This window comes from Botrytis byssoidea, assembly GCF_014898295.1.
Source record: "Botrytis byssoidea strain MUCL 94 chromosome Unknown BBYS_019, whole genome shotgun sequence".
NCBI classification, from domain to species: Eukaryota; Fungi; Ascomycota; class Leotiomycetes; order Helotiales; family Sclerotiniaceae; genus Botrytis; species Botrytis byssoidea.
This window is the reverse complement of record NW_024065860.1, coordinates 231,011-247,879: the sequence shown is the minus strand read 5'-3', so window position 1 is coordinate 247,879 and position 16,869 is coordinate 231,011. Positions and strand designations below refer to the sequence as shown.

Below are 16,869 nucleotides of genomic sequence, written 5' to 3'. Positions count from 1 at the left end.
AAATTCGTACGCGTAATATCAATAACAATTTTCAATGCTTTTTATTCCTTCAACGAAAGATATCATGTCTCTAGACTAGCATTACCAGTATTCCGTGGGAGCTTTTCCGTAGTCCTGGTACCTTTCATTGTGCTCATTATGATTTGTGCATCAACAAGTGATCTGCTTAATCGATTTTCAACGCAGTGCTTCCAAAGGCATCTTTTACGTTATCTGTAAAAGTTTTGGATGGCTTTAAAGAAACCTAACTTCTACCAAACGTGTCGTAGAAGATTTTCAGCAAAGTTGCTTTTCACGATTATTTTCTTTGTTGATCTGTACAAAATTCTTAGGGTTACTTACACCAGCTTTCAGATGGCCTCAATGATATCAAAACCCTTCAAAGTTATTGTTTTGTACCAGTTTGATAATCGATATTATCTTGACGTATAAAATATTTGGAACTTTCCAAAACCTTTGACTTTTCGGTAGACTATAGTCCGGACTCTCGAACACCCAACTCATGATACGCAGGATGTAGTACATGACATATGACAATTGTCAGTGCAACTGAAGATCGCAGATCTCAGTTCATTCAGTATTTTGAACATACTTCTCTGAGGAAACTAACGAAATTTGAATATGGAATACATGGGTGCTCATGTAGAAAGGGTATTTAGTAGCAAAGCTTCGGATTATACACTACACAAAAAAAGGGGGTTAATACATTCTAGGCAATGAAATTTGCTACAGTACACATCAAACTGTTCTCAATTGCAGAGAGAAAACAATATAAAGAATCCAAATAAAAATCTATAACCCTAACCCAAAATGAGACTTTTTTGGCTTTAGCCGAACCAGGTATTGTTAACACAGGTTGGTCGTACAAAATCAACTGTACAGAAGAAAGAAACTATTGGGTACATGGTATAGTACAGTACCCTAGTATTAATCTAACGTGATGAGAAAGAGCAGTGACTGACACGAAAGACACCAAAACACAGACCAGGCCTCCGAGTGCTTAAAATTCGATTTGTTGAGCAAAGAAGTCCTGCATGAAGCTGAACTTGTCATCGCCGGGAGTGAGATAAGATGCTCCAGTGGTTTCTCCCAACCACATGGCTTGTTTCGCATCGGAGGTAGTCGCAGGGAATTCGGCGAGATTTCCTCCACTAGGGTTGCCAGTCTTGATGAAGTTCGCCCAGTAGCCGGACATTTGTTCTTGGAGAGCGTAATCCTGTTCAGTCCAGGTGAGGTTGTAATAGGTGGGGATGTTACCGAAAGCATACCATAATTCAGCACCGTGATAGACGCCTTCGGTCTGGTTGGGTGGGGAGTGAGTGAAATAGTAGACGTAGACGTTGCTCTTGGCGCCGCCGGCATACCACGCTGTAGCCCAGTCCCAAGTCGACGTACGACTTAAATCGCGGTACATTTCGTTGCTCAAGGTGTTAGCGTTGCTGTCGTTAGAGGCGGGATACAAGTCAAAGAATCGGGTAGAAAGGTTGCCGAACATCTCGGTGTACTGGGTGGTGAAGGTGTCTAAAGTGAGGCCTGGCGAAGGACTAGAGCCGGATTCATCGGCATTGTTTCCGGTCAAGATAGGGATATCAGAGTGGGCATTCAAGGATAATGATTGTCCGTAATTATGGGGAAGAACATAGCCATCGATAACTGGGCGCCAAGCAGGGGGTTCCATGAAAGCACTCACATTCTCGAAAGCGGTACCAACGAGAACGGTATCGGAGTTGAAGTTGTATTCCAGAAGAGTTTCCATACTGAGGTTGCGCAGTTCAGCAATTGTGGTAACGTTCAAGGTAGATAGGAACTCTACACCAGCTGCTTCTGCTGCGTCCTTGTCCCGGTGACTGGTAGCTAGAGTGTATGTCTCAGGATCATGAATACCTCGGGCACCACTCTCGGGGATACATCCCACAATCATTCCATCGGTCAATGGGCTGTACATCATGTCCAAAGCACTAGCAGATCCAGCAGATTGACCACCAACAGTCATGTGATCTGGATCACCACCAAACGCTGCGATTTCCGAACGAAGGAATGTTGAAGCTTGGATCTGATCCAAGAGACCGTAGTTACCAGAGGCATTATGGCCCGACTCAACAGATAGATCAGGGTGAGCAAGGAACCCAAATGGTCCCATACGATAGTTTAAGGTCACAACCACGATATCCTTGGATGCGAGGTGAGTACCATCATAAGTTGGCACACTTCCAGACCCAAGCTCAAATCTTCCTCCGTAGATCCATACATAGACTGGGAGCTTCGAGGTGGCTGTGGCATTGGCAGGCGTCCAGATATTCAGATACAAACAATCTTCCGAGATAGCTGTATTGCCTGAAGTAAAAATTCCAACCTCGCTAGCACCTTGGGGACAATCGGCGCCGAAGGTAGTTGCGTTGAGGACGCCGGACCAGGGGGCAGGCGAGGTAGGTGCAGTCCATCGCAATGAGTCAGTGGGAGGCGTCGCGAATGGAATACCCTTGTAAACATTAACATTGCTGTTAAGTTCTGAAACACCACCTTGGAGTGTACCGTAAGAGGTGGTTACTTGGCGGTTGGCGCGGCTATAAATGGCGGCTCCGGAGACGAGACGACTGGCTGCGAGACCAGCGAGGAGAGGGAAGTAAACCATCCTGAATAAGTACTATAAACTTTACAGAAGGTTTGAATGGATAGAGAGCCCTTGTGGAAGGTGGTCACAGGCAAAATAAAGAGAGTGACGCTGATCAGTTATTCAAAGAGTGCGGGAAGTACACAATGATATTTATGGACTGAAGAACGCAAATACGAAAGACACTTAGGCATATATATACAGGTGTGTGTATGTGTGTGTATTTCTGTATGGATATGTATTCGTGTTTGTAGGTGTTCATCTACCTAGCTACTCAGCATTTGCGATGGACCCTGAAGGCATGGCTCTTTTCGAGCCTCCATAGCCCCAAAGCGTTGTCATCATGAAGATTACGCGGCAACGCATTTTTCGTGGTGAATCAGATCTGACCAAAGATTCCTCGTGTAATAGCTGACCAAGATTGTTTTTTTTACGGGGCAAACACGTAAACAATGAACATTTATTCTGGGGGGGGGGGGGGGGGGTGGCAGGCGGACAATGACGAATCTTATATAAGTGCCGAAACGTCCGAGTAGGGATCCCGTAAATAAAGTTTTGCATCCGAGTGGTCCGTGTGCACAAGATTTCCGAACCAAAAACACACTGGTTATTAAAATGTAACCTTATGTGCCGTACCGGCTCTACTATGAACTTATTTTTGGACTAGCTAGGTCCATTTGTTCTATTTCTGCCAGAAGACTTCTTCCAACGCATAATTGATACATTATTTTATATTGCTCTAATCCCCCTTCTCCATCATGTCACGCGTCTGACCAAATCGAAGATACTACATCAAATTCTCATGTGTAAGGCTTCTCTCTTAGTTTTTCCCGTTAAAATGAGCTTGGTAGGTTTCAGAGAAGGAGGCGAGAGCTCATTGTGTTATCGATGGTCGGCAGTTGAACGATGTGAAATTAAGTATACGATAGGAGCTGGTGAATTTGAGTGTGTTCAATTTATGATTGGGAAGTTCTCTCGGCGGAATTCCAATTTTGTATAATGCGCATTCGTCAGAAAGTCTTTCCATGCCAAGTATCATCAAAACCTGGACGTAAAGCCTTACTATCTCAACAATAATCTATAAAGCACTATGCAATTCTTGTGCGCGTCACCAAAAGTGGCTCCCGCTAGTTTCTAGAGTGAAACATGTGTTCGTCAAGATGCAACTTGCGGTAAGCAACCATTCGTATGTAAATGAGATGAAGATCTTCATAGAGAGGATATCGGGACCGAAAGCTCATCAACGGATGGATAGTTCCACCCCTCTCTGAGAGGTCTGGTGGTGTACCTGTTTTAGTTTTGATCTTGCACAGTATATCTGATTTGTTAGTTCGTTGTTTCCAAGTTGCACTTATTCATTCACTAATCCGTGTTCCTCGAGGGCTTTGTTTTGATAATGCGTCTTTCCTCGTCTGTTCTTTCTCCACTGGGAGCGACAGTCGTTGCAGCACAAAATGCTACTGTCTCTTCCTCAATGCCACAAGTCACTTTAGACTATTGTACCGTTCAAGCTGCTGCTGCAAATCTCTCAGCTGGTATCTATAAATACCAGAACGTTCGATTTGCTGCTCCTCAATGGCCACCAGTTGAAACTGAGGTTAACGATGGTACACTTGCCGCATCAAATGTTGCATGCACAAGCGCTGAGGATTGCTTGTTCATGGATATTTATGTACCAGCTAATGCTACGGGAAAGAAGCTTCCTGTTTTGCAATGGACTTACGGGTAAGTATAATGTTCTGTTGTTGCTTTCGGACATCGAAACATACTAACGAAGGATGTATACAGAGCTGGAGCGAACAAATCCCATACTACGCCCGAAGGTCTCTATGATCTCAGCAAAGACTTCATCTTTGTCACCTACAACTACCGAGATGGTATTGTCGGTGTTGCTAACGGGCCAACCTTTACTCACGAAGGAGGCGCCACAAATGCTGCCGTTCGTGATACAGAACAAGCATACAAGTGGACTCGCAAGTACATCAGTGCTTTTGGAGGGGATCCAGATAATATTGTTGCTTTGGCTTTCTCTGCTGGTTCCTCGCAAACGCTTGATCAGATCACTCGTTATGGAGGCAATGCTGAGCAGCTCTTTGCTCGCGCTTACCTCACTTCCCCAGGTACAGTCCCTGGTTCTGGTCACCAGCAAGCCGAGGCTTTCTGGCAAAATGTCTCGGCCACTGTTGGTTGTAGTGGTGGTGGTTTGGATTGTATGCGTGCGGTCAATTACACAACTCTCAACACAGCTGTTACTGAGGTTATATCTTTGTATTCATACACACTACAACCACGAGTTGATGGCGATATAATCAGTGATACATGTAAGTTTTACCATCAAAACTTTTTCTCTTCAATGCTTCATTTGAAATTGCCATATTGCTAACCGATGTTGTATTCTAAAAACAGACGAAGCAGAATTTTACGCTGGTCACTACAATTGGACCGGACCATTAGTCATCACCCACGAGCTTCACGAGAAGAACAGCGACGTTACAAGCGGTATCAATAGCACCGCTGATGTTGCCGATAAAATACGCATGTACTTTCCTGGGATTACTGACACTGTCATCAACCAAATCCTCGCTCTCCATCCCGAAAGTGATTACGCTTCTCCTGGACTTCGCTTCTCAGACATAGAGCAAAGCTTCGAATTGACTTCGCATAATCTGGCTTTGACCAACGGTCTTCACAACCAAACTTGGAATGCGATGGTTGCATTAGGTGAAGCTACTCATGGTACTGATCAGGATTATTACTGGTATAGCACGTACGCTCTCTCTGGGGATATTCAGACTAGTCCAGTCAATGCTACCACGGCGCGAATCATGCAAAAGTATCTTTTGTCTTTCGCATTAACTAGCAATCCTAATACCCTTTGGCCAAATGACAAGATGGAATGGCCTTTATATAACACCAGTACCAACGGTGTGGAAATTGTTTACAATACAAGTATGTACTTGCAAGCGGATTCTTTAGCCAAAGCCAAATCTCGATTTTGGAATAAGGCTTTGTGGTATTAGGATCTTGGTTATTTTCTGCAGTATATAGCATTTATAGATAGTACATCAAGGTTATAAGCTCGGAAGATTTCATCTTTGTTAGCTCTCGACGGTAGTGTTGATTAATATGCTTTAGACTTTAGACAGTTATATACTATAAAGGGATTACTAGAACATGCTTTTCCTGCATCTTTCAAACTGGCTCCCTGAATTATTTGAACTCTTTTCTGCTGCCCTTCAAGCTTTTGAAATCTTCAACTTATCACGAAGCGAACAGACAGGCAAGGTAACAACCGAGGTGTAACGAAATGAATGCCCAGTTCCGAGAAGAACCTCAACTCGTGAAGAAATTACTTTGAAGCTATAATTCCACGAAAAGTTTTTAGATCGCAGTGATTATCTTCGCAAGCCAAACAAATACGGAGAATGAAAGTTGTGATTTTTGTCGTCTCAATGATTTTCATCGTTTAAAAGAACATCCGTAATGAGCAGGCAGACAAATGCATGGGGTGTTCAGACCTTTGCGGCCCACTCTCTCGATTTACTGTGAGCAGTAGGGGACTATTCAGGGGACGAGGTAGAGTATTCGCTTATCTATGAGACGTGGTAAAATGAGGCTAGTAGAAAATTTTGTATCTTCATTTTATTTTAATGGCAAATAATATTGAGGTAATTTAATACAAGTATGGGTTTCTAGCATTCATCTTGGATATGATCGAAATTCCATTCAAGTCCACTGAAGAAAACCTCAATTCGTACTTACTTACATCGTTATTCAAGATGTGTATATTATCTTGTGTACCACAAAAATAATGCTGAAAACATGCTCGTTCAAAATGCACATCACCATGGCTGGCTTGCTTTGGAAGGCAGTACTAGGCTCTCAGGATGCTTACTAATCAACTAAATGAAACGAAGCTATAATAGGAAGGAGAGAAGGATTGAACAATGACGTCGAAGTGTCTTCTTATGACAAGCTGTGTTGCATATCTACACTTTTCATTTACAAGGCCCACCCTGGCAAGCGTGTAAAGTGGACAATTGTAGGCGTACTTGATTTCACTAGGTTTGATACTAAGTAGGTAGATCGTGCAATCTTATGACATTTACTCCATGGTTTATCTACACTATTGGAATAGAAACCTTGAATGAGAATTAACACAGGATCTACTATCCTCGCTGTCGATACTGTTTAAACTTTCACGAGTATCTTCTTCTTGTCAAATAGAGAGGGGGTTCTTTTTGTTTGAATATACTGAACGTGAGATTCAAAAGATTCACTGCAACTTTCTTAAAAGAACAACTCTCTGTAATGGTACAATCTCCCAAGCATCTGACGCAGCTCAAGACTAGAACCACAGATGAAAGAAGCTTATGTGCAAGCTAGCCAGGAATATTACGATATCTGTGAAACCCCAGAGATGTACATACTAACCCCACAATGAGCTTAGAAGAAGAAGCGGGGCAGGAAGATCGAGTTGTTCCATCACATCTTGTGCCTCAAGAGATGCTGAGTAAATGGATGAATCGAATTTTTTCGTTAATGTCTTAATTATTCGAGAGGAAGATCTCACAATTGCACATATTCCTTCAATCATCAAACTGCCATGATATTCAAGCAATCCAAAAGATGAGATATCCTGGATCATTGTTAAAGATCTCAACGCTACAAAATAAAGTATAGCCTGGCTGCTCGCTAGGTTCTTAAAAACTTGCTACCTTTTAACTCTAGTACATTGAATGATAGCTTTAGTACCATGCACTAGATGGAATATAAACTGTCATCTGTACTTAAGAAATCTCCCTCGTTTCTTCTTTAATTTTTCTCCCGTTTGCACCGACAGATATACGATTAAGACAACGCTTGCTCTCGACCATTTATCAATACATTTCTTGCCATATATACCTATATCTGAAGCCATATCAAAGATAAACACATGTATGTATTTGTAGCACGACCGTATAGCCCAGCCAATTATATGTAGACGACGCAAGTCCCGTGCATTGTGAGATTGTGATAGTTGGTTCTAATAATCTTTTTCAATAGCACTGTTACCATCCAAATAAAACTCCAAACGAAGAAGTTTGTTATTCGTCAACATGAAGAATCTCTTTAACAGCTATAAAGGCTCCAGTATGTGGAACATCATCAAAGCAAAGAAGAAGTCCCCCGGAGAAAAAAAGCCTTTCGAAGAGATAAAATTCGAAACGACCCCGGTACATGGCATATACAAAACCGACAAAACTAGAAGAAGATTTCTCGTTGCCATCCGACAAATAAGAAATCGAAGAGACAGTGAAGGTATATTTCAAGACGCTCCTACCAGCACTTCTCCCAATGTTTCCTCTGATCAACCCTCTTTCACGAATAGTGAGGGTAGCGAAAGCCTCGCTGCAGGCTACAGCTACCTTCGCGATCAACTTGAGGTACAATACAGTGAGATTCTGAATCGTTGGATGTTTAAGGAAGAGCTAGAAAAGCGGTATATTCGACCCGTCGAATGTGGCGGAAAAGCGGTCCACATGTTTCGCCTCGACAATCCCGCCATCTATGTTGTCGTTGTAACTGAAAAGGTGGGAAAAAGTGGAGTGCCATCCTTAAGACCCAAGGCGCATAAAGATCATAAGGGTATCAATGAAGATCTCTGGTGCCGCAACTACCTGAATGGCGCCTTCAGAAAGATGAAAGATGAAGAGGCGGCAAAAGCACGACAGGAAATGGCGGAGAAGAGACATGACGCTTGGTGTGAGACGGGAGATCAACCTTACTTGAAGATCCAGAGATATCTGCAAAGTACTATCTCTTTTACTACACCTTTTGCAAATTGATTTGAAAGGTGTACGTTGGGAGCTGATATTTAAAGTCGTTTGGGCGTCTCATGGAAGCAAAGATCTCCTTTTCTTTATGCCAACTGGGCATAAAATCACTTTACTGCATATTACGGCTGCGCTCGCAGATATACCAAGTGGAAATCAATTTGACAACAACAATTTCAACTCTCGAAACTAATACACGACCACGAATCCCCCTAATCATCGAACTTTAGATGAACAATCAGAAGGCTTCTAGGCGCCCCTGATTGATAGCAGCCAAGTTTCATCTTGAATCCGAGAATGAGCTTCATTCTCAAACAGACATCAGACGGAATGGAATCTTCGGATGAACTTTACAAACTGCGCCGAAACACCACAAAATTTGAAGGAACAGGATTCATGATGAAATGCAATCATTTCACTCAATCCAGAACGTCTCGATAAACTTCCGACGTCAAAGTTATAGTCGTACCCACAAAAGAATCCATTCAACCAACAAGAATGTGGCATTGATGTTTGGTGCTCAGATTGAGCGGAAGATACTTGCGTAAGCTTTCCGGGTCGATTTTTCTTACGAGGTTTTCGACTTTACCAGATATTTGGAACATTTCAGTCCTCATCTCTTACTAAGAACGATACTTGTGGATGCCATCCATCCTAGATTGTCAGCATTATAGCAATCAACAATGGCATGGCTGAAGCATGAAGATGTACCTATTATTAGGGGTTTGCCGGCATCAACAGGGATAAAGAATGCCGTTAACATGGTTACCATGAGGATCTCCATCGCGCCTACAGTGTGTATTACTTTACTGGCACAGCCTGCGCCTTGCTGAAATTAATCTCCTGTAATGCTGGATTTAAATTTCATTATGCAAGGCCTGTCCGATAACTATTGACCCCTCTTCAATTAAATACAAAGTCGACTACTTTCGTCGCATGGTCGCACAGTTGCACAGTCGAAAAACAGAGTTTATATTCACCAGTTTAGAGTTGTACCCAACAACACCTGATACTCATCACGCCAAATCACGAAGTCACACAGCTACCTCACCAATACACTGTCTTATGATCATAGTACAACACACGACGAGCTCATGTCGGCAACTATAACTTTAACGATGGCGCAGACGTCGGGAATCGAATCTGCATGTCCTAATTGTGGAATGGCTTTACCGCACAGCAGTTCGCAGATTGCAGCTGATGCGCAGAAAGAGATCGAGGAATTACAAGCTCAAGTAAAGTTACTGACGGATAAAGCGACCGCCGCAGGTAGGCTTCTCTTTATAAACCTTTGATCTTCTAGTGCTAACGATATTGCCAGTGGATAAATGGGCAGACTACGAAGACGAAATCCAATCACTTAAAAGGGCGAACTACCAGCAAACTACAGAACCTCAGCGCGCAACGACACCAACACAAGGGCACACTGAAGACCGACTTGGAAGCCCGAGTCGTTTCTCATATCTGCCTGTCCAGAATCGGCTTTCTTCTCTGCTATCTCGCAAGTCCACGCCGAATCTACAAGCTCAGCAACCGCCAACACCGCCAACGCCTTCTACAACAGAGTTAGTAGCTGCCTTGACCAGGGAGCAAGGGTTACGACAGGCTGCGGAAGGCAAATTAAATGAATCCAGTGTGGAACTGGAAGAACTGACGGCACAGCTATTCACACAAGCCAATGAAATGGTTGCTACGGAACGAAAGGCAAGGGCGAAACTCGAAGAGCGAGTTGAAATTTTGGAACGAAGGGATGGAGAAAAGAGAAAACGACTGGAAAGGCTTGAAGGCGCAGTTCAAAGGATTGAAAGAGTCAGGGGTCTTTTGGCACCGGGACGATGAGAAGAGAAAACACGACGATACGACTAAATGCATTAGGATAAGACAACGAGGAGCACAGATTATGGAAAAGGGGCTACGGAGTTATGTGCGTATGCGGCAGAAAGTCGCAGTTTCGAGTCATGCAAAATCATCCCAAGAGAAAGAACGATTTATAAACCCCGAGATATCTTCGGCAGCAATAATGGCACAGATATCAAGGTCTCAATACCATTCCCAACCAGCGCAGTCCTCTCCCACCGAGCCACGCCCACAGAATAGTCATCCTTCTCGTCCAAGACTTCGCGATGTATACAGACCAGTACATTTAGCTGAGGCTTCGGAAATGGAAATTTGGCTAATAGATCTATGGAAAGACTTCCTGCTCGAACCTACACCTTACCTGGTTTTGTCTGCTACCCTCTACTTGGGCCTCTTTATAATATTATTGCAGTATTATCCGACTATCTTGAATATTGCCTACTTTCTTATTCAGCTTATACCTTGGGATGTCGATTTTGGAGCACCGGACTATCAATTCTGAGAATACCTTGAAATGCATTTGTTTGGCGCGTGTTAGATATGATACCCTACTTGTATATATTTTTACTATAGATTTTTAATACCTGCCAGGTGGAGGTAGATTAGTATCCACCACTAATATTAATTGTTTTCAAACCAAAATATTTCACAACTACATTCATGTATAACAAGTATCTGATGATAAAAGGCGAAGCGGGTGGTATCTCATTCAACTTGAGGGAATCTCATCGCTATGTAACGCCAGTAAATCTTGAGCAAGCAACTCAGCTACGCATTTTATGCACCCTACTTTCCAATGGTCAGAAATAATCTATCACCCACATCTCCCAAACCTGGTTTAATCATGCCCTTCTCGTTGACCTCCTCATCCACACCCGCACACCAGATCTCAGTTCCCTCAGGCCACTCTCTAGCTGCATTCTGCAAGCCCGGTAATGCAGCCAACACGCTCAATACAATGATTCTCTTAACACCCCATTCCCTCAATGTACGAATGGCAGCAGCGCAAGTTCCTCCTGTAGCGATAACGGGATCGAGTAGAATTGCGAGCTCAGAAGCGGAGGTGTTGGGGGTGTTGGAGGGAGATGATGCGGCGGGTGCGTGGTAGGGAAGATTGTTGTAATATTCGACGGGCTCGAGAGTGGTGGGTTCACGGAAGAGTCCAAGATGATGGATTGGGGTTGGGGAAGGGAGGAGTGTTTGGAGAGCTTCGACCATAGAAAGACCGGAACGGAGAATGGGGATTAGGGAAATGGAAGCGGGTGTTATGGTAGTTGTTGTATAGGTGTATCCGAGGGGTGTTTTGGCCTGGTATAATTTGTTAGTTTGGTTGCGGGGGTGGAATTGAGAAATGGTGGAGAGGGAAGAGGGCGGGGAGGAATGAACAAATGCATGAACATACAGTTGGACCTTTAGAAACAGTAAGTCCAGCGGCGGTAGCTTCACATCCTATTATCAATGAGATTTCATTAACAAGAGCTTTCGTTTCGCGAGTATTAGCCTCGCTGGATCGTAATTGTGAGAGTTTGGCTTGGAGACATGGATGGGTAGAGATGTGAACGTTAGGTGGGATTGATTCATTCATTTTGAAGCTTCGCACAATTATTGTTCAAACTGTGAAGATGTTGTAGATACTTTTGTGATATTGATCAAATGTACAAAGTCAATGATAGGAGTGAAGCTTTATATTCCTTTGTTTATGAAGGGTGGACGTTGATGACTGCTTGCTGTTTTGCAAGCTATGTGTTATGTATTCACACCTGCAGCTAGAGGCCGAGCCCAACCGCCCACATTTTATCAGTGGAGCCCAGACCTTATCAGTCGAATCGCAAACGGGCGGTCCCCGAGTGGATCTCCCATCAATCTAACTTTAAAAAGACGGCAACTATTAAACATGTTACAAGGTGACGTCGGAATTTTCCCTTCAATAATGGGATTTAGATAATATCAATAGAAGTGTCACGGCCTTGGCATATAATTAGATAATGCCAATGGAGAATGCAGGTACCAAAGATACTGGAAATGAGTCTTACGACATCAAGGCCAATTCAACCCACTCGAAGTCAAGAGACAGACCATCGCAAGATCGACGCGCGCGGGAGGCGCAAGATGCGGGATATGATTCACCAAAAAGTTATTCTCGACTCGATGAAGGCACTGTGCCGGCGCCGAGACAAAACACGGATGGGAACCAATTGAGACAAAGTCAACCTCAAGAACATACGAATAGTAGAGAGCAAAAAGCACGCCGTCGCGCAAGCCAAGCTTCCAAAAGGGGTAGCGATTACGATATTCCAGATGATTATGTCCATCTAGATGAACTTGCTACACCATCATCAGTGGAAAATCGCCATGAAGGTCCGTCATATAAGCATAAATCTTTAGAAGAGGCTAAAGATGAAGAGCAAAAATACGAGCAGGAACATAGAAGACAAGAGCAGACTAAACGAGATGGTATTGCTAGAGGAGAAAGACCACTGGCAGAGGAGAAGAAAAATACCAGTCCCCCAAAGGTCTCACAATTCGCGACAAAGTTATATACCATATCCTATCTAGTTCTATTTTCAATATTTGGAACATTGGCTAGACTAGGTCTCCAAGCCATTACCTTCTACCCCGGAGCTCCCATAATCTTCAGCGAGCTATGGGCAAATGTCGGAGGAAGTGTATTCATGGGATTTCTAGGTGAAGACAGGATGTTATTCAGAGAAGAATGGGGAATCGCTACCTACCACCACAAAATTCAGGAATGGAAAGCCAAAGTTAAAGATGAAGAAAATCTAGGCTCACTAGCCGTGGAACAAAATCCCGATTTACAAGCTGCTAAAAAAGCACACGCTGCAACTAAAAAGACCATTCCATTGTACGTTGGTCTTGCAACGGGCTTTTGTGGTAGTTTTACATCCTTTTCATCGTTTATTCGAGATACGTTTTTGGCGCTTTCAAATGATTTGCCGAGTCCCCTGAATCATCCTCAAGATTATAGTTCAATTATGGCCAGCACAACGAGTACTGTGAGTCGGAATGGAGGATATTCTTTCATGGCGACGTTGGCTGTTATTATTGCGACTGTCTCGTTGTGCTTGAGTGCGCTATTATTCGGCGCTCATCTTGCCATATTTCTGGAACCATATACACCGAGTTTATCATTTCACAAGTCTCGCAAGTATCTAGACCCTTTTGCGGTATTTTTAGCGTGGGGATGTTGGCTTGGTGCTATATTTCTGGCTATTTTCCCACCCGATAGAAATGACGCACCGCCTGAGATATGGAGAGGTCGCGCGGTTTTTGCCCTCATATTCGCACCTATAGGCTGTCTAGCCCGTTTTTACGCCTCTCTTTACTTGAATGGCAAAATCTCTTCATTTCCACTTGGAACATTTGCAGTCAATATGTTTGGGACGGCAATGATGGGTATGGCCTATGATTTACAACATGTGCCTTTAGGAGGTGTGATTGGATGCCAGGTATTACAGGGGATAGAAGATGGGTTTTGTGGATGTTTGACCACGGTTAGTACGTGGGTAGTGGAGTTGAGCTCGTTAAGGAGGAGTCATGGTTATAGGTATGGGTCGGCGAGTGTAATCGGGGGATTAGCCTTGATGGTGGTAATTATGGGGAGTTTTAGGTGGACGCACGGGTTTGAGGGGTTGGTATGTACGCATTAGAAGTTTGTTGCTGGACTGTATAGAGGTATTAATAAGTTAATTTTTGTGGTAAGTCTATGAGTAGAGTTTGTTTTACTAGTCAGGTAGTTTGTGTAGAATTCAATATGCACTAGGAGGTTCGGGGAGAATTCGACGATACATGAAGTTGTGGTAGAATGGCTTCGTTGCATAGGTAGATACCCGTCTGAAACTTCGGAAGAATACCTTCAAGAATCAGCTTTCATACTGCCACTTTTTTGCCTCTTCTTGCTTCTCTGCTTGCATACAGAATTCTGCGCGTCTTCACAAACTTGTCTCAACACGCCGGATGGATACTCATGCTAGTGCACTCCAAAAATCGATCATTTTTAACATCATTCCAATTTTCTCTTATCAGAGCATCAATGTCATGACTATTCACAATATAAAATGTGATATTCGGTACATTTGTCAAATCTTTGCCTTCAATATCTAGCCTTAATGCCAACCCTTTCCCTTTGAAATCCCAACACTTTTCCAGATAGCACCGTCTTCTGCCACTTTCTGTTTTCTCTAAAACCTCTGAATTGCTAACGCATAGACAAAATTATGATTTGTGAGCAAATTTCACGGAGAGAGCCGAAGTATAGTGTTCGAACGAGTGGAGAAAATCAAATAGTTTTGCGAAACACGAGGAAATCGAGAACTGGACTTTTATGAACAGGACTAGAAATATGAGGACCTTATGGAGGTCGATAATGTGCGAAAGGTATGGGGAAATCTGAATCATGGATGTTTTACCCAAACGGCTGGCTGAGATGTAGCTGCTGGCGGTATTAGTTTGGCGGGCCAAGCATGGTTTCTATCCTCTTTTTTCAGTTAGCATGCCCGTTGTTTGTGATGGAAATGCCAAGGTTGGTGATATAGATCTTGTTCTTTTACGAGGTTTGCAGTATATGGAAGTTGCCGTTTAAGGTGTCCTGTTGGGCGTTTCCTAATTTCTCAATTGGCTTCACCGCATGTGTTATTCAATATGTCGAGGGAAACTCGGAGAGTGAGCCCATATATCTTTTGACTTCTAATTGTAGATGCCACAAGATCTATATAAGACGATAGATTCTTATAATTTCTTTCTTCATCGAATGCAGTGGAGGAGAAGGAGAGTTAGCTCCCGGCATTGACATTCACATATCCAAACCCTTTCAGATGCTTTTACAGCAGCTCACATATGATCACATCATCATGTCAATCATCGAAAATTTACCCCCTCGATCCCTCATGATCGTCACAGCCCTTGGAATATTGACCTACCTCCTCTTAAACTTCCTATGCTCCGTCTGTGATCCCCTCGAACCTCCTCTGGCTACAACACGAATTCCGTATATCGGTCACATTCTTGGACTTGGACGACGAAAATTCAACTACTATGTTGATCTGAGCCAGAAAACATGTCTCCCAATCCTTACAATACGTATTCCGGGCGCCAAAATGTACATTGTGAATACACCCGAGTTAATCCAGGCCGTCCAAAAACTACCCAAAACACTCGCTTTTCCGCCTATTTCGGCAAAATTCGCTAATCAACTTTGTGGAGTTAGTAGGAAGGCGAGGGACGTATTGGCGGTTAATGTTAATGGAGATGAAGGCGATTGGGGTTTGAATATGGAGGCGACGCATGTTATGAAGAGGGCGACGGCGCCGGGACCAGGCTTGGATGGCATGAATAGGGTCATGGTTGGGATTGTTGCGGAGAGCTTGAATGGATTGATTGGGGAGGGAAAGGAGAGTGTGCAGATTGGACTTCATGCGTGGTTGAGAGCTTTGATTACTATGGCGACGACGGAATCGGTTTATGGACCGAGAAATCCTTACAGGGATGTGAAGGTTCAGGATAGCTTTTGGTATTTCTCTCTGGTGACTTGTGTGAAGTTTTGGAGACTAATAATTGCGTTAGGGAGTTGGAGAGTCAGATGATGAGATTGCTAATCGGAATACTGCCCTCTATCTTTGCTCGCAAAGGTGTTGCAGCACGCAGAAGAGTCACAAAAGCTTTCGAATCATATTACGCAGGAAATGATTTCAAGGATGCTTCTCTGCTTGCGCAAGCTCGTCTACAGGTCAATGTCAAGCATGGCGTTCCAATTAAAGATGTTGCTAGATATGAAACTGTCATCGGAGTTGCTATTATTGTCAATACTGCACCTGCTTTGTTCTGGTTGATATTCTTCATTTTTTCGAACTCCAAGCTCCTGGAGGAAATACGCGGTGAGATTGAGGCAATTGTGGAAACAAGCTGTAATGAGGATGGAAGTTTGACACGAAGTCTCGATCTTACGGATGTGAAGACAAAATGCCATCTTCTACTATCGACTTTTCAAGAAACCCTTCGTCATCGATCTGCCGGGACTTCTGTCCGGAGAGTCATGGAAGATACTTTACTGGATGACACATGGCTATTGAAGAAAAACTCCATTATTCAAATGCCCGGTCGTGTTATCCATATGGATTCCAAGATCTGGGGACCAGACGTTGCAGATTTCAATCCTCGACGATTTCTCAAAGACAAAAATATCAAACGTCCCAACCCAGCTGCGTTTCGTACATTTGGTGGCGGTACCACTTTATGTCCCGGTCGCCACTTTGCTACGAACGAGATATTGGCTGTCGTTTCGATGTTTGTGATGCGGTTTGATATGAGGCCAGCCAAAGGAGAATGGAAACTGCCAAAATCTGATAATACGAATGTGACTACTGTGATAATGGAACCGGATACAGATATCGATGTAGTAGTGTCTCAAAGGAAAGAGGTTGGGGATGGAAATTGGACATTTAAGTTATCGGACTCCAAGGCCATAACTTCGGTTGTTGTTGAGGATCGTGTTGACTCATAATATGCTGCACTGAGTATTGCTACTCGTGTGCATTGCAGATAATTGCTTGTTTTTATGACGTCATTAAT

General features: G+C 43.4%; 7 protein-coding genes across 7 annotated transcripts; 5 read left to right on the top strand and 2 right to left on the bottom strand.

Moving 5' to 3' along the window:
• Window positions 1-1,000: 1,000 nt before the first annotated feature.
• EAE97_008748 (uncharacterized protein) lies at window positions 1,001-2,632 on the bottom strand (the record flags this gene model as incomplete). Its single annotated transcript, XM_038879263.1, has 1 exon — window positions 1,001-2,632. One exon carries the CDS (start codon window positions 2,630-2,632, stop codon window positions 1,001-1,003), a length of 1,632 nt encoding a protein of 543 aa, XP_038729774.1.
• Window positions 2,633-4,007: 1,375 nt separating this feature from the next.
• EAE97_008747 (uncharacterized protein) lies at window positions 4,008-5,631 on the top strand (the record flags this gene model as incomplete). Its single annotated transcript, XM_038879262.1, has 3 exons — window positions 4,008-4,336; window positions 4,400-4,932; window positions 5,018-5,631. The coding sequence occupies 3 exons, from the start codon at window positions 4,008-4,010 to the stop codon at window positions 5,629-5,631; spliced, it is 1,476 nt and encodes a 491-aa protein (XP_038729773.1).
• Window positions 5,632-7,710: 2,079 nt separating this feature from the next.
• On the top strand, window positions 7,711-8,439 carry EAE97_008746 (uncharacterized protein; the record flags this gene model as incomplete). The annotated part of the gene is made up of 1 exon (XM_038879261.1): window positions 7,711-8,439. The coding sequence occupies one exon, from the start codon at window positions 7,711-7,713 to the stop codon at window positions 8,437-8,439; it is 729 nt and encodes a 242-aa protein (XP_038729772.1).
• Window positions 8,440-9,545: 1,106 nt separating this feature from the next.
• Window positions 9,546-10,266, top strand: EAE97_008745 (uncharacterized protein; the record flags this gene model as incomplete). The annotated part of the gene is made up of 2 exons (XM_038879260.1): window positions 9,546-9,696; window positions 9,749-10,266. 2 exons carry the CDS (start codon window positions 9,546-9,548, stop codon window positions 10,264-10,266), a joined length of 669 nt encoding a protein of 222 aa, XP_038729771.1.
• Window positions 10,267-11,070: 804 nt separating this feature from the next.
• Window positions 11,071-11,869, bottom strand: EAE97_008744 (uncharacterized protein; the record flags this gene model as incomplete). The annotated part of the gene is made up of 2 exons (XM_038879259.1): window positions 11,071-11,592; window positions 11,687-11,869. 2 exons carry the CDS (start codon window positions 11,867-11,869, stop codon window positions 11,071-11,073), a joined length of 705 nt encoding a protein of 234 aa, XP_038729770.1.
• A 400-nt stretch (window positions 11,870-12,269) lies between these two features.
• Window positions 12,270-13,952, top strand: EAE97_008743 (uncharacterized protein; the record flags this gene model as incomplete). Its single annotated transcript, XM_038879258.1, has 1 exon — window positions 12,270-13,952. One exon carries the CDS (start codon window positions 12,270-12,272, stop codon window positions 13,950-13,952), a length of 1,683 nt encoding a protein of 560 aa, XP_038729769.1.
• A 1,200-nt stretch (window positions 13,953-15,152) lies between these two features.
• On the top strand, window positions 15,153-16,801 carry EAE97_008742 (uncharacterized protein; the record flags this gene model as incomplete). Its single annotated transcript, XM_038879257.1, has 2 exons — window positions 15,153-15,811; window positions 15,865-16,801. The coding sequence occupies 2 exons, from the start codon at window positions 15,153-15,155 to the stop codon at window positions 16,799-16,801; spliced, it is 1,596 nt and encodes a 531-aa protein (XP_038729768.1).
• Window positions 16,802-16,869: the final 68 nt, after the last annotated feature.